The sequence below is a fragment of the Sceloporus occidentalis genome, unplaced genomic scaffold (assembly GCF_023333645.1).
Source record: "Sceloporus occidentalis isolate IW3139 unplaced genomic scaffold, rSceOcc1.0.p SCAF_41, whole genome shotgun sequence".
Taxonomy (NCBI): Eukaryota; Metazoa; Chordata; class Lepidosauria; order Squamata; family Phrynosomatidae; genus Sceloporus; species Sceloporus occidentalis.
The window spans coordinates 665,985-680,059 of record NW_028317021.1 but is presented as its reverse complement, the minus strand read 5'-3'; the positions used below and the strand labels follow the sequence as shown (position 1 = coordinate 680,059).

Here is a 14,075-nt window from a genome sequence, read left to right as displayed (position 1 = left end):
TTGCATTCAAGCTCACTTCGATTTCACTCCAAATTGGTCTGGTGTGGAATGCAACTTTGCTTCCGTCCTGGTACACCTCCCCAAACCTCGAAAGAGGCAAATTTCCCATGATGCTGTGCTGCAATTTTGCCCCAATTGCTTCCGTTGCTCGGAAGGGTAGATGACAGGGATGGAGGGAATGAAACAGGAGGCTGGGGGGAGAGATGGGAGCAACAGAGGGGGCCATTGGAGGCTGGAGGGAGCAACAAACTCCAGTTCCCAGAATTCCATAGCCTCGAACCAAGGACCCCACAACAAACTCCAACTCCCAGAATTTCATAGCACTGAGCCAGAACAGTGAAACTGGAGTCAAACCGGATTATTTCCCAAGTGCGGTTGCAACCTAAGAGAAGGCAACTGTTACAAAGGGAAGGAGAGTGGGTTGGATTCAAGGAGGCAGTACTTTAGGGAGCATGGAGAATAATTATAATAATTATAATTTAAAAAAACAAAAAATGTTTTTAAAATAATACTGATAATAATAATTTATTTTTATAATAATAATAATAATAATAATAATAATAATAATAATAAACTATTAGTTTGCTGAGGCACCAGAGCTCTCTGGCTGAAAATGTCTCAGGACACTACAGTTCCCCGAATTTCATAGCACTGAGCCAGGACAGTTAAAGTGGAGTCAAACCGGATTATTTCCCAAGTGTGGTTGCAACCTAAGAGAAGGCAACTGTTACAAAGGGAAGGAGAGTGGGTTGGATTCAAGGAGGTGGTATTTTAGGGAGCATGAAGAATAAGTAAAACCAGATCATTTCTGCAATCCTACAAAATGGGTCTCCTTCAGATCGAAAGGATTTACTTCCAAGTAAACCTTCAGCTTCTACACTGATTATTTTGCAGTGAATAATAATAATAATTCATTAATAATAATAATAATAATAAATGGATGGGGGCTCTGACACGGAAGATAGATATAAATGTGGCTGAAATAGATAAGGCGAATGACAGGAAAATAGATGTAGATGTGACTGAAATGGATGAGGAGAATGACAGGAGAATAGATGTAGATGTGGCTGAAATGGATGGGGGCTCTAACACGGAGGACCTTGTTTGAATTTGGCTGCCAGGGATGGGAAAATAGAAGGGAGGAAGAAAGGTGACGCTGTCATTCACGTGAGGCTAGCATTCACGTGAAAGTGGAACCAGGCTCCCTTCTTAACCCCGGAAGTGCAAAGGTTCAGGATGCGTTCAGACCCCCACTGAGCATGCGCAAGGGTCCCAGTTCGAATCATTGTATCCGCATGGTATGCACCGGTGTGGTAATACAATTTGCACTCACTCCACTTTGCGTGAATCCGCATCACGTGACTTGCCTTGGATTCGATTCCCCCTCGATTCAGAAGGGCAATGGAAGGGCAACCAGATGTGATAATACATGTGCGTTATAACGTGAATTCGAATAGCTGAACCAGGAGTCACCCTGGATCTGAGCTGCAGAAATCTCAGTGTGATAAACACCTATGACTCTGGAGAGCAGGGTTCAATTCTGAGCTCAGCCACAAAACCCACTAGGGTGACCTTGGGCAAGTGACACACTTTCAGACTCAGGGGAAGACAAGGGCAAACCACCTCTGAACAAACCATGCCAAGAAAGCCCCATGATAGGGTTACCTTAGGGTCGCCACAAGTAGGAAACAAAATTGAAGATTCACAACAACAAATATTGCATTACAACACCAGACTGAATCAACTAGTAAATATTCCACTGCTGAACAGCCCTTACTGTCAGGAAGTTCCTCCTAATGTTGAGGTGGAAACTCTTTTCCTGCAGCTTGCATCCATTGCTCCAGGTCCTGTTCTCTGGAGCAGCAGAAAACAAGTTTGTTCCCTCCTCAATGTGACATCCCTTCAAATATTTAAACAGGGCTATCATATCACCTCTTAACCTTCTCTTCTCCAGGCTAAACATCCCCAGCTCCCTGAGTCATTCCTCATAGGGCATGGTTTCAAGACCCTTCATCATTTTAGTTGCCCTCCTTTGGACACGCTCCAGTTTCTCAATGTCCTTTTTGAATTGTGGTGCCCAGAACTGGACACAATATTCCAGGTGGGGCCTGACCAAAGCAGAATAGAGTGGCACTATTACTTCCCTTGATCTAGACACTATACTTCTATTGATGCTGCTGGATGACACTGTTGACTCATGTTCAACTTGTAGTCTACTTGAACTCCTGGATCCCTTTCATACACATGTTGCAAACACACTGGAGAAATAATCCAGTTTGAGACCGTTTTAACTGCCCTGGTTCAGTGCTAGGGAATTCTCTGGGAGCTGTAGTACAAGAAGACTCCTTAAACTCTGCTTAGAAGAACAACTAGTTTTTGGGCGTTCCAATTTTTGGGTATGTCAGCTATTCCTACTACTGTTCCAACTAGGCGTTTCCCCCTCATATTTTCTTTCAGTTGGGAACACAGTTCAGGAATCCTTAAAACAAAGGGTCTGGGATATCAGTGCGCCATCAGACATAGCTTCATTGGCTGGTTATAAATCTCTAAACTGGTTAGCTAAAAATAAAATTGTTTTCCGCCTAGAAAAAAACCTTAGGCTGCAATTAACTCAGAGCCAGAGAATAGCTTTCACCAGAGCTAGATTTGAGCAATTGAATTCTATGGCAAGAATAGGACGGTTCCAAAAATACCCTCTCATGATAGAACATGTATTTGTGGTGCTCCAGCTATAGAGGATATTACACATATCCTGTTGGACTGTTGTTTATATGATAAGGAGAGATCCCATTTCTTACAACCATTTTTGGATAGAATGATGAAGTGGGATCCTATTGTTAAATTGTCCCATTTACTTTCTGGTGAGAATTTATATCTAGTGCGACGTGTAGCAAAATTTATTGTTAAAGCTGCTCGCCTGAGTGATCAATTTACCTTACAAAATGGGGTCCCGTGCCATGAAGATGCGTTTAAATACTCCTACTGATTTCCTCCACCCTGTTTTAGATAGTTTTACTTTATTTCATTTATTCTGTATCCTATCCTATTAAATCTGCTCTTATTCAATTTTCTGTGTTTTAACTTTCTAGGTAATTTTTATGAGCCTCAGGTGCGATCAAGTTTTTAACTTTGTATGTATGTATTTTGATACCCTGATATTTTTTATTTTGTCAAAATGAAATTCAATACGGAGAAATGCAAGGTACTGCACTTAGGGTGGAAAAATGAAATGCACAAATATAGGAGGGGGGACACCTGGCTGAACGAGACTTATACGTGCGAAAGGGATCTAGGAGTCCAAGGCCCCATTCAGACTCACCTATTTGCGCTGGATGGAACTGGGCAGAATCGGGTCCCCCCTCCCGAATCCCTCTGGAAGCAAGTGCCCACTAATAATTTACCTCAATTGGGGTAATTAAACCCCAAATGCCTTTGTGTGAGAGTTCACATTTGCAGAACCGGTTTAAACTGAAGGCACCTTTGATGTCAATCAAATTCAGTTCTGCTTTCGTCAGGTTGATGTTTCCTACAGCCATTGGGCAACTGGATGTTTGTTTCCCCTTTCTTCTTTTTAAAAACAGGCTGGAGTGTGCGCATATTTTGTCGAATTTAAAAACCTCCAGGTGTGTGTGTGTGTCGTATTTGGGTCACTACAGATTATGGATCTTCCCCTGCCTCCGTTTTCAACCCCAAAATGCAATCTAATACCATCTCTGCATCCTCCCTCCTTGCCACCCCAGAATGTCTCATACACATACAACAACAACAACAACAACAACAAATTCCTCACCTCAAATGGCATCTCTGCATCCTTTGCTTTCCCTCAGCCACGCCAGAATTCCTTACAGACCATAGCAAAAGCAATCTGTATCAATTTGCCAAACTGAAAGAGAAACATTTGTAACATTCGCATTGTAGCATTCGCATATAAAAATTAATTTAGAAAAAAAGCCTTTTGCAAAGTGCGTGCTGAGAGCAAGCAAATGAAAGGGAAAGTAGCACAAGTAGACACACATTCTATCTATGTATGTATCTACCTGTAGCAAAAAGCATGTGCATAGTCTGTCAAAAATAAAAAAAATTAAGAAAGCTGCTTGCGAGGGGAGGCTTACTGCCCTCCCTCTGACCTACCCTGAATTGACCCTTTCTCCAGCTCCTTCCTCCTCCTGCTCCCGTTACCCCAATTCTGTCCTTGGCACCCCCTGCTCTATCAATCACCCCAATTGCCCTTTCCATCCTTCCTCTGGCTTCTTCCTTCTCCTCCTCCTCCTCCTCCGTCACCCAATGCTGCCCTCCATGGCAACCTTCTTTCCCCCGGCTTCATCCTCCACCGATGAAGGGGAAGAATGTTCAGCCCTCTGCCCTCCCTCTGACCTAAATCCCTCCCCTGAACTTGACCCGATCATGATCGGGGACAAGTTCATATTTGCCAGACCTGTTTTCTCCCCAAAAGATACAGCTTTTACTCCACTTTGAAATGATCCACGCTAAGGGGCATTTGCCCCGAACGGGTGTGAAAGCCTCGGATTCGCTTGTGGGAGATTCGGGGGGAATATGGACTTCCCGTGGTTAATCCGGGTTCTGATCCAGGGTAAAAGGTAGTCTGAATGGCCCCCAAGTAGACCACAAGTTGAACATGTGTCAACAGTGTGATGTGGCAGCTGACAAGGCCAATGCGATTTTAGGCTGCATCAATAGAAGTATAGTGTCTAGATCAAGGGAAGTAATAGTGCCACTCTATTTTGCCCCACCTGGAATATTGTGTCCAGTTCTGGGCACCACAATTCAAAAAGGATGTTGAGAAACTGGAGCGTGTCCAAAGGAGGGCGACTAAAATGGTGAAGGGTCTGGAAACCATGTCCTATGAGGAACGACTCAGGGAGCTGGGGATGTTTAACCTGGATAAGAGAAGGTTAAGAGGTGATATGATAGCCCTGTTTAAATATTTGAAGGGATGTCATATTGAGGAGGGAGAAAGCTTGTTTTCTGCAGCTCCAGAGAACAGGACATGGAGCAATGGATGCAAACTGCAGAAAAAGAGATTCCACCTCAATGTTAGGAGGAACTTCCTGACAGTAAGGGCTGTTCGACAGTGGAACAAACTCCCTCAGAGTGTAGTGGAGTCTCCTTCCTTGGAGGTCTTTAAACAGAGGCTGGATGGCCATCTGTTGGGGATGCTTTGATTGAGAGTTCCTACATAGCAGGGGGTTGGACTGGATGGCCCTTACGGTCTCTTCCAACTATGATTCTATGATTCAAATTACTGAATCTTACTGATAGAACACAATGCTGAGAAAAAAAAGATTGACAAGTCATATACCGTTCGACAACTGCATCTGTAGGACTGGTAACAGGTTTCACCTACATGCATCTGGAAAAAAGATCTCTAACCCTACTGGAGGTGCTGCAGTTTGACATGCAGCAGAACTTCAGTGTTATTCCTTGGTCAACTTCTGCCAGACATAAAGCATTCACTAATTTGTTCAAAGTTCTGAATCATGTGTGGAGACTCCATGTGTACAGATGGTTGCTCTCCGTAGGTGGAGAGTGAAGATGGAACAGGTGGGGCTAGTGCATTCCCTTTTCATGCACATTTAGTTTAATTGCATTCCAAATACCTGGATGGGGCCACAATATAAGATGAAATATTGGTTGACAGGAGTTTTTCATGAATCTGTTTTATTTGAAAGGTAACAGTTCAAAAAATAATGCCATTACAGGGGTACACACCATGCAGTCAGTAGTTGTGGAGGACAGTGTAGGCCATTGAATCAGGAGTTGATCAGCAGTCCAGAAACAGATGACTCTGTAACTGTGTACCTTGATGCCATCAGGTACCACCATGATGGTGGTCAACAGGCCTGCCCATTTGTGAGCATAGTCAGTGAACACAATAGTGTACTTATTTCTCACACATTCACTGAATGCAGAAACAGGAGTCACAAAAATAGGGTGTGTTTTCCTTAATAAGCAAGCCCCTATTTTGAACTGTGAACTGCCAGATGATACAGTAGCATCCTTCGAAGAAGAGAGGGTATGAAGAAACAATTAAAAAACAATTTAATTTTGAAGTCAGTGTTATACAACTTAAAGCAAGAACAAAACACAGACTTTTTTTTTAAAAAAGTGACAAACTTATCAAGCATAACAATGTGGAGCTAAAGCAGCACATTCTCTCATAAACCTGAATATACATGTATTTAAGTCAATGTTTCTAGTTAAGATGCTACATACAAAATTTGCAACAGGAATAAATCTATATACTGTATTGAACACACTAGAATAGCCACTTCCACTTGGTTTTTTAAAACCTCTTTTAAATGTTTTTTTTAACATTTCTTCCTTTATAAAGCAATTAGTTTTTCATGACCCCCCCCCCCCCCCCGCCAATGTTTCATGCTACATGCTGTTAAGATTGGAAAGTAACAGAAAAATCACCAGTGGGATGGCAAAAGATGGCTTGCTTCTATTATTTTTTAATCCAAGCACAGTGGCTAAATTTCAAGTATTGATGTTCTGTAAACTATTTTCTGAGCAATGACTAAGTTGAATGTGAATATCATTGATACATTCAAGTAACTAAGGACAACTAGAAAGTTAAGTGCTGATCTGGCAAAGTGACATTTTTGGTTAAACCCATGGCTTTAGAATGCCACTTTCTTAAGGTGGTGGTTGTGGTGGCGGCAGAGGAAGGAGTTCGTGCTATTTTGAAGCAAACGTAGGAGTGAAGCTACTGGCTTCGCTAACAGTGGGAGGAAAAGATAATAAAACAATTAAAAATCAGTGGCATTTGGTGGAGCAAGAAGCCAGGCTTATTTTGATGTGTGCTGTAGCAGGGGCATTAAGGGCCAGTTCCTGCCAAACATTCACAGATGGGTCAGTGGGCTTCTCCAAATGGGAGAACTCAAATCAGAACTTTGGATTTGAAATCCACAAACATCTGGATAATTTCAACCAGAAAAACGAAACCCTTAAAGTGAACAAAATTTGGCTACCAGTCCTGAGGAATAGCAAAATAAGGACTCAGCAAATGCAAATAGGAAACCACTCAGAGTCAGGGGCTTTCCCAGCAGATAATGATCACCAATTAGCAGACACTAATCCTCTTTTGCATTAGCCTCCCAGGCTGAGGTCTGCCATCAGCACAGAACAAGACACATGCAAACCACTCCTGCATTCCCAGGCTCACACAGTATATATATATAACCACTTTTTCCAGGCAAGAATTCTCTGAAGATGCCAGCCACAGATGCTGGCGAAACGTCAGAAAGAAACTCTTCTAGAGCATGGCCACATAGCCTGAAAAACCCACAAAAAACAATCTTATCTCTCTCTTTTTAAAATAGAGCTAGAGGCTTGATAGATGAAGGGAATGCTGTAGATGTAGTTTATCTTGATCTCATTATGGCTTTTGACAAAGCTGTCAATGATGTTTTTGCAAAGAAGCTAGTAAAATGTGGCCTAGGCAGTGCTATTGTTAGGTGGACTTGTAACTGGCTGTCTGAATGAACCCAAAGGGTGCTCACCAATGGTTTCTCTTCATCCTGGGAAGAGGTGACTAGTGGAGTGCCACAGAGATCTGTCCTGGGTGCTGTGCTATTCAACATCTTTATCAACAACTTGGATGAAGGAATAGTGAACATGCTGATTAAATTTGCAGATGATATCAAACTGGGAAGTGTTGTTAATTCTCCAGAGAACAGGATTAAAATTCAAAACGCCTTTGACAGATTAGAGGGCTGAGCTAAAGCTAACCAGATGAATTTCAACAGGGAGAAATGTAAGGTCCTACAACTAGCCAGAAAAATGAAATGCTCAAATACAGGATAGGAGACAACTGGTGAGACAACAGTTCATTTGAAAGGAATCTAGTAGATCACAAGCTGAAACATGAGCCAGTGGTGAAATGCGACAGCCAAGAAAGCCAATGCAATTCTTGGCTGCATCAACAGGAGACTAGTGTCTAGATGAAGGAAATGATAATACCACTGTATTCTGCTTTGGTCAGGCCTCACTGGGAATCTTGTGTCTAGTTCTGGGCACAATTCAAAAAGGATGTTGACAAGCTGGAATGTGTCCAGAGGAGGGTGACCAAAATGGTGAAGGGTTGGGAAACCATGCCTTATGAGGAGAGCTGAATATGTTTAGCCTGTTGAAAAGAAGGTTAAGAGGGTACATGGTAGTGATCTTTAAATATCTGACGAGATGTTATTTTGAAGAGGGAAGAGGTTTGTTTTCCACGGCTTCAGAGACTAGGACAAGGAGCAATGGATTCAAACTACAGGAAAGAGATTCCACCTAAATCTCAGGAGGAACTTCCTGATAGTCAGAGCTGTTTGACAGTGGAATGAATATGCTGCCTTGGAGTGTGGTAGGGGCTCTTTCTTTGGAGGTTTTTGAACAGAGACTGGATGGCCACCTGTCAGGGGTGCTCTGATTGTAAGTTCCTGCATGGTAGGAGATTGCATTGGATGGCACTTGCGGTCTCTTCCAATTCTATGAATCTATGATTCTATGACAGGGGATTGGGACTGTAGCATTTAATCATCTAGATCAGTATGGGGAACCTATCACCCTGCAGATGACTAAATGGAAGGAATGCCTCAATGCAACACATATGTGCACCGTTTTATAAAGAATTTTTTCTTTTAAATTGTTGCTTGACTTCAAATCTATCAATTCAGCCTCACACAATGGATCAAGTGACAGCAAACAGGGAACTGAAATTTCCAATAGGGTGTGTGGTTTAGTGGCCTAAGCTCTGTAGACAAGGCCCTGGGTAATATTTTATATTTTAATGGGGGGGGGGGGGGAACCAGGCACCTAAATCAAATTCTTTAGTCTGAACTAGAGTAGTACAAAAAGGTAGAAGGAACAGGAAATATCCAGTGACAGAGACATTCTCAGGATTTGAAAAAGAAGATTTTATCTCTCAAGCCCTAAAACCGCTGGGTGACCCTGGGCAAGTCACATGCTCTTAGCCTCAGGGAAGGCAATGGCAATACCTCCAATGAACAAATCTTGCCAAGAAAACCCCATGATAGGTTCGCCTTAAGGTAGCCATAAGTCAGGAAAGACTTGAAGGCACACAACAAGAAATATGTTTTGGCCAGGAAATATTTGCATCACCTTCTATGGGTGCTGTTAAAATAAAGGAAGGAGATCCAGTAAGTTTTGGAAACTCTTTTTTGAAATCCCTGCAGGTCAATTCTCAAATAGTTTTATAAGCACTGTTTTATACGTATTATCTCATTTAATATACAATTTCTTAACAAAAGGGAAAGGGAGTACATGTGACTTCCAACAAACTTTATTACTTTGTGTTACATTTTGTTACTTTGTGTAGTGTGTTAGTTTGTGTAGTTATTTCTGTAGTGTGTAGGTGTAGTTTTACATATAAGTTGTTTTATACTATTAAAAGTTATGTGTTACTAAAATATTTTCAAAATATACTGTTTCTTAAATCTATTTTATATACAATTTGATATGAGGAATACATGCATGCAAATATGTTTGTAATTCTTTAGTCTATGCCTTGCCTATAATTATTATTTCATATGTAGGGTTGGACTTTCAATGCTGTGTGGTGCTGTTTTTAAGGTTTGTGTAAAGCCTTTAAATAATTTTAATATTTGTAATATTTTATTGTTTTAACTTCCTAAGTGTTTGGTTTTTTAAAAAATTATTTATACTTTTACTAATGCTTTTTTGTTTTTAATTTGTATGTTGCTAGCCACCTTGAGTACCATTATTTGGAAAAAGGCAAGATATAAATGATGAAGTTGATAATGCTAATAATAATAATAATAATAATGATAAAAATAAAAATTGTTCCTTCCACTTCTCTTTTAACAGCCCCCAAAGAAGGCCATATATTGCTGAAGATACATGGGACTAATCTGAGAAATAAAAATCTTCTTTTAATATCCTGTCTTCTCTTTGAAAGTGAACCTGAGTAGACACATTGAATAAATAGAAACTTGCTAAGCCAATATTTATGACTTTCTTAGTTAAAAATTTATTTAAAAATGGGATCTGAGCCAGGAATTGGTGAAGAAACAATATTATAATGGGACCAACAATTTCCTACTTTTATTGGCTGGTTTTCATCACCTGCCTCCAATATTGTAGACCACAATTGTTTTGCTAACATTTTGCATGGTAAAATGTATTAAACTGAACGCAATGTGGTGTTTGAAGATAACAGAGGAACATTGGAAAGGGGATAAAGTACAGTTATCTTGGACTTCTTAGTTTGTGGATTGCCAAATTAAAGAAAGTTTTACAGAAGAAACCATAGATGGAGAGTAATGTCCTGTCACTCAACCTGAAATCAATGACAAAGTACTTCCAATGCAGGATGAATCCTATGACTACAGGTTTCCCTTACACAAATAATCTGCTTGCAGCATTTCTCACTGGATCATCACAATCTTTCTGTTGCAACGATAACTGATCAACCTCCATGAATTCCCCCCCACTTTGTTAGCATCACAAAGGCTACAGAATCTCTCTTTGTAGGTGACTTAGGTTTGACAGAGATGCCACAGAAGCAAACTGTGAATGGAAAATTGAATCAAGATGACAACACTGAAGAGCAGGTTGTTGTTGTTGTTGTTAGTATGGATCCTATCAAATGTGCTAAGGTATGGATCCCATCAAATGTCATCTCCCACCTCCATACCGGGCCACTGTCAAAAAGCATGAACCTGTTCTCCGAGTTGGAAAGGTTGTTCCTTGCATATTTCTGAAGGAGGAAAGGGAATTCACAAAAACATAAAAGAAGGTAAGTGATAAAGACCAAACCCACATTTGTGAAAATAAATATATATATGACCTGTTCTTTTAAAAAGAACTTACAAATAAAAAATACCCCCCCAAACATCTTTTGTTTGCCACAGCTGCTTCCTAGTCTAGCACAGACAAAATACTGCTGTAAATTGGATCCACTCTCTAAAAACCCATGTACAAACAAACCACCACCTCACAACACAGAGTGTCACAAATTTAGTCACCACAACCTCAGCCCAAATGCACTCACAAGTAAACAAATGAACATAAACCACAGTCATATGGAAACACATGTAACATGCCTCCTTTCTTTTTGGCTAGTTAATTGTTTTAAAGATAGGGACAGGAAATGCTGAGAAGGTTAAAAAAAAAAAAGCTAAAATTGATTTTGTTTTTATGAAAACCAAACCAGCAAAGAGGGACAATAATAACTTCTAAGCAAGCATGACATCAAGATCTTGCCCTTATGTATTCCAAAAGCACCAAGCTTTGAACAAAATATCTATTAAAAAAGAAAGAGAAAAATAAAAATAAAGGCGAAAACATAAAAATGTAAAGCTTGTTAATTCCTGGTACTGAAGATTTTCTAGCTGGTGACTCTAGTCATGAAGAGAACACAGACTGTGTGTTTGTTATTTTTCTTTTCTCCTCACAATCATATGATACAGTACAGTTAAAACACATACAATTATACAATACGTTATTTCATATACATATCAATACATATTAACTCCATTAATATATATTAATATGTGTGTGTGTGTGTGTGTATGTATATATACAAGCACACACATTTGTAGTGCAACTTCCCTCCCCCCAAAAAACACAATTCAACAAACAACAACATATCAGCAGGGGAAGCAAGGGAAGAACATCCTATCATTATGACATTTTTGGATCACTGGGATGCCAAATGCCAAAAAGCTCTAGTTCAAATTGTCCATAAAGTGCTCCTTTGTTTCTGTGTGTGTGTGTGTGTGTGTGTGTGTGTGTGTGTGTGTCTCTTTTTCATTTTCTGCCCGTCAGGGAGGAAAGATTATTATTTTTCTGACAAATAGCCCGAAGCCAAGATGGTTTCTCATACCACAGATACACCAATGACAGAAGAGGGCTACAGCCATGCATATACTTAATAATTCCCCTTTGGGTGAGGAAATATGGCTTCTTGAGACTAATTTCTTTTTAGGTACAGATGTAATTTTAAAAGAGTTTTCGTACAGAACTAACAATGTCCTCACATTAAATGAAAAAACGCCTCCTCTGCCGTATCTCAGCATTCTGTCTGTTGTAAAGGTGTGGTTCTTTGAATTTAAGATCTGCAGCATTCCTATGGAAGGGCAAAAAGCCATAACTGCTAGAGTAACGATTAGCTAGGAATGATTCCATTTCTGCTTGCCATGTAATTGCTGTTCTTTGCAGGCTATAAACAATGGAGGCCTAAGCAGACACTGAGCAAACAGGTATGGAGTACACCCAAGTGACTAGCTACTGGCAGGCAAGGTTGAGGATGTGATTCACCAATGTGACAAATGACATTCTTGCTGTCCAATGACATTCCCTCTAAGATAAACCACCTTCATCTCCAAGAAGGGAATAACCCAACATGTCCACTGCCAGCAGTGGACAACGAAGCCACAGCATATCCAGTTTTCAGGCATGCCTGGTTTTGGTTTGCAGCAGTCCTCTCCTTCATAAATAGGCATGAAAGAAGTTTGATGCTCTTTTTACTTTGCAACTGACCATCAAATGGGCATGTGGGCTGGGCAATCCTCAAGTACTTCTTCACAGTTTTTGCAGTTTGTGGCGAAAGAACTGCAATCACTTCCACTGTTACCCCTGAAGACAGAGAGTGATGTGTGTATTCAGAACAGATCTCTGATCTCGGAAAAGGTTTCCATCACTGTTGTCTGAAGGGGGAAACGGTTGCTGTAATCTGAGAAAAGTGTCACTGAGAAGCCTGCTCAAGTAGGATTTGTCTCCTTGGCAGCAGGCAATTTTACAGACAGAAGATGATCACCTGCAGGCATAAGGATGGCAGGCTTTCCATCATGCACTGATCCCTGACAGCAGAGCTGAAAGCCGGCGTTCAATACATATTTTACCTGAGAAGAGAGGAAGAGAAAACAAATTGAGAAAAAATGAGTCTTATGTCATCTATCCTCCTTCCAGCAACAGCAATACTGATAATATTGCTATTACATATTACCAATCAAAATGCAGTGACCAAATGGATTGTAAGTTTGTAAGAGCGGCCCACAGACCTTTTTATTTTTCCAGGCATTTTGAGAACTCTGTTTAGCGCTTTTAGACTGGAGTGGGCATTCACCAATGTTTGGAGGGCCATTTCGCTGGGACTAACCCTTGATGGGCTTGCACTACCTGGCAAGTTCTATTTTCAGCAATTACAAGTCACTTTTTGATTAATTTTCTTCCAGTTTTGTGGTGAAAGGATACCTGAAACAGCATTTAAAGGCTAAAACATATTTTGTAGAAGCTATTTTGAACTGGAAAAAAAGTGTTTTTCAGACAAAATTTCTGAGTTGGGGGCCTGGGTCATATGATTCCCAATCTTATTTTAGATCACAATACTCTTTTAATTCATTCCTGGTTTTACAGTGATTTTATATGATGTTATGATTTTAGTTTTGCTCTTTTAAAATCTTGGGTTCATATTCTGTTCCTTCTTATCATTCATAGTTTGTTTTTCATATTTTCTTAATGCACTGTACACAACCCAGTAAAAAGTGCAAAAATAAGCAAATAAACAAAATTGCCATGCATTTCACATCAATAGATCCTGTTGGTCTCTGAGTAGGGAGGAATGTATATCCCTGGTCTTTTGTACTCCTACTTGTGACTAAGTCATATGAAACTCAGTGGAACACCTGAGTTCTCATTCACTCTTCCAATCAAATGTGCCTCCGAGAGTTGCATGACCGAGAATCTCAATATTTAGGTGGGCTGAATAAAGAAGTCAGTAATAAACAGCACCAATAGTAGCATACACTGAAAAGAGGGTAGAACTGAGCCAGTTCCACAAATGTGTTAAGACTAAATTTATTAAGACTAAACTTGAAACTGTCCGTCCCCTGGAATAACAGACCATTAATAATAAGTAGGTGATGCAACACTCACTGCCAGAGAGTCCCTGCCAGAAAGGAGAAGGACAGCAGTTTCTGGGCAGCCATTTTGAGTGGGTGAGTGTTTGAATTTTTAAAAAACTCTTGAGAGAGTGTGCTTGTTGCTGACGGGGTGGAGTTTGTTGCTGAGGGACTTTTTTCAAC

General features: G+C 40.4%; 1 protein-coding gene across 2 annotated transcripts in view; it reads right to left on the bottom strand.

Moving 5' to 3' along the window:
* Positions 1-9,077: 9,077 nt before the first annotated feature.
* The window catches only part of LOC149289960 (serine/threonine-protein kinase ULK1-like), a 126,393-nt gene continuing 121,395 nt past the window's right edge, over positions 9,078-14,075 (bottom strand). For both annotated transcript variants that reach the window (XM_089489682.1, XM_089489683.1), the window contains exon 28: positions 9,078-12,893. In XM_089489682.1, coding sequence (XP_089345808.1) covers positions 12,838-12,893 — 56 coding nt within the window. In that variant the 3' untranslated portion in view covers positions 9,078-12,837. The remainder of the gene's footprint in view (positions 12,894-14,075) is intronic.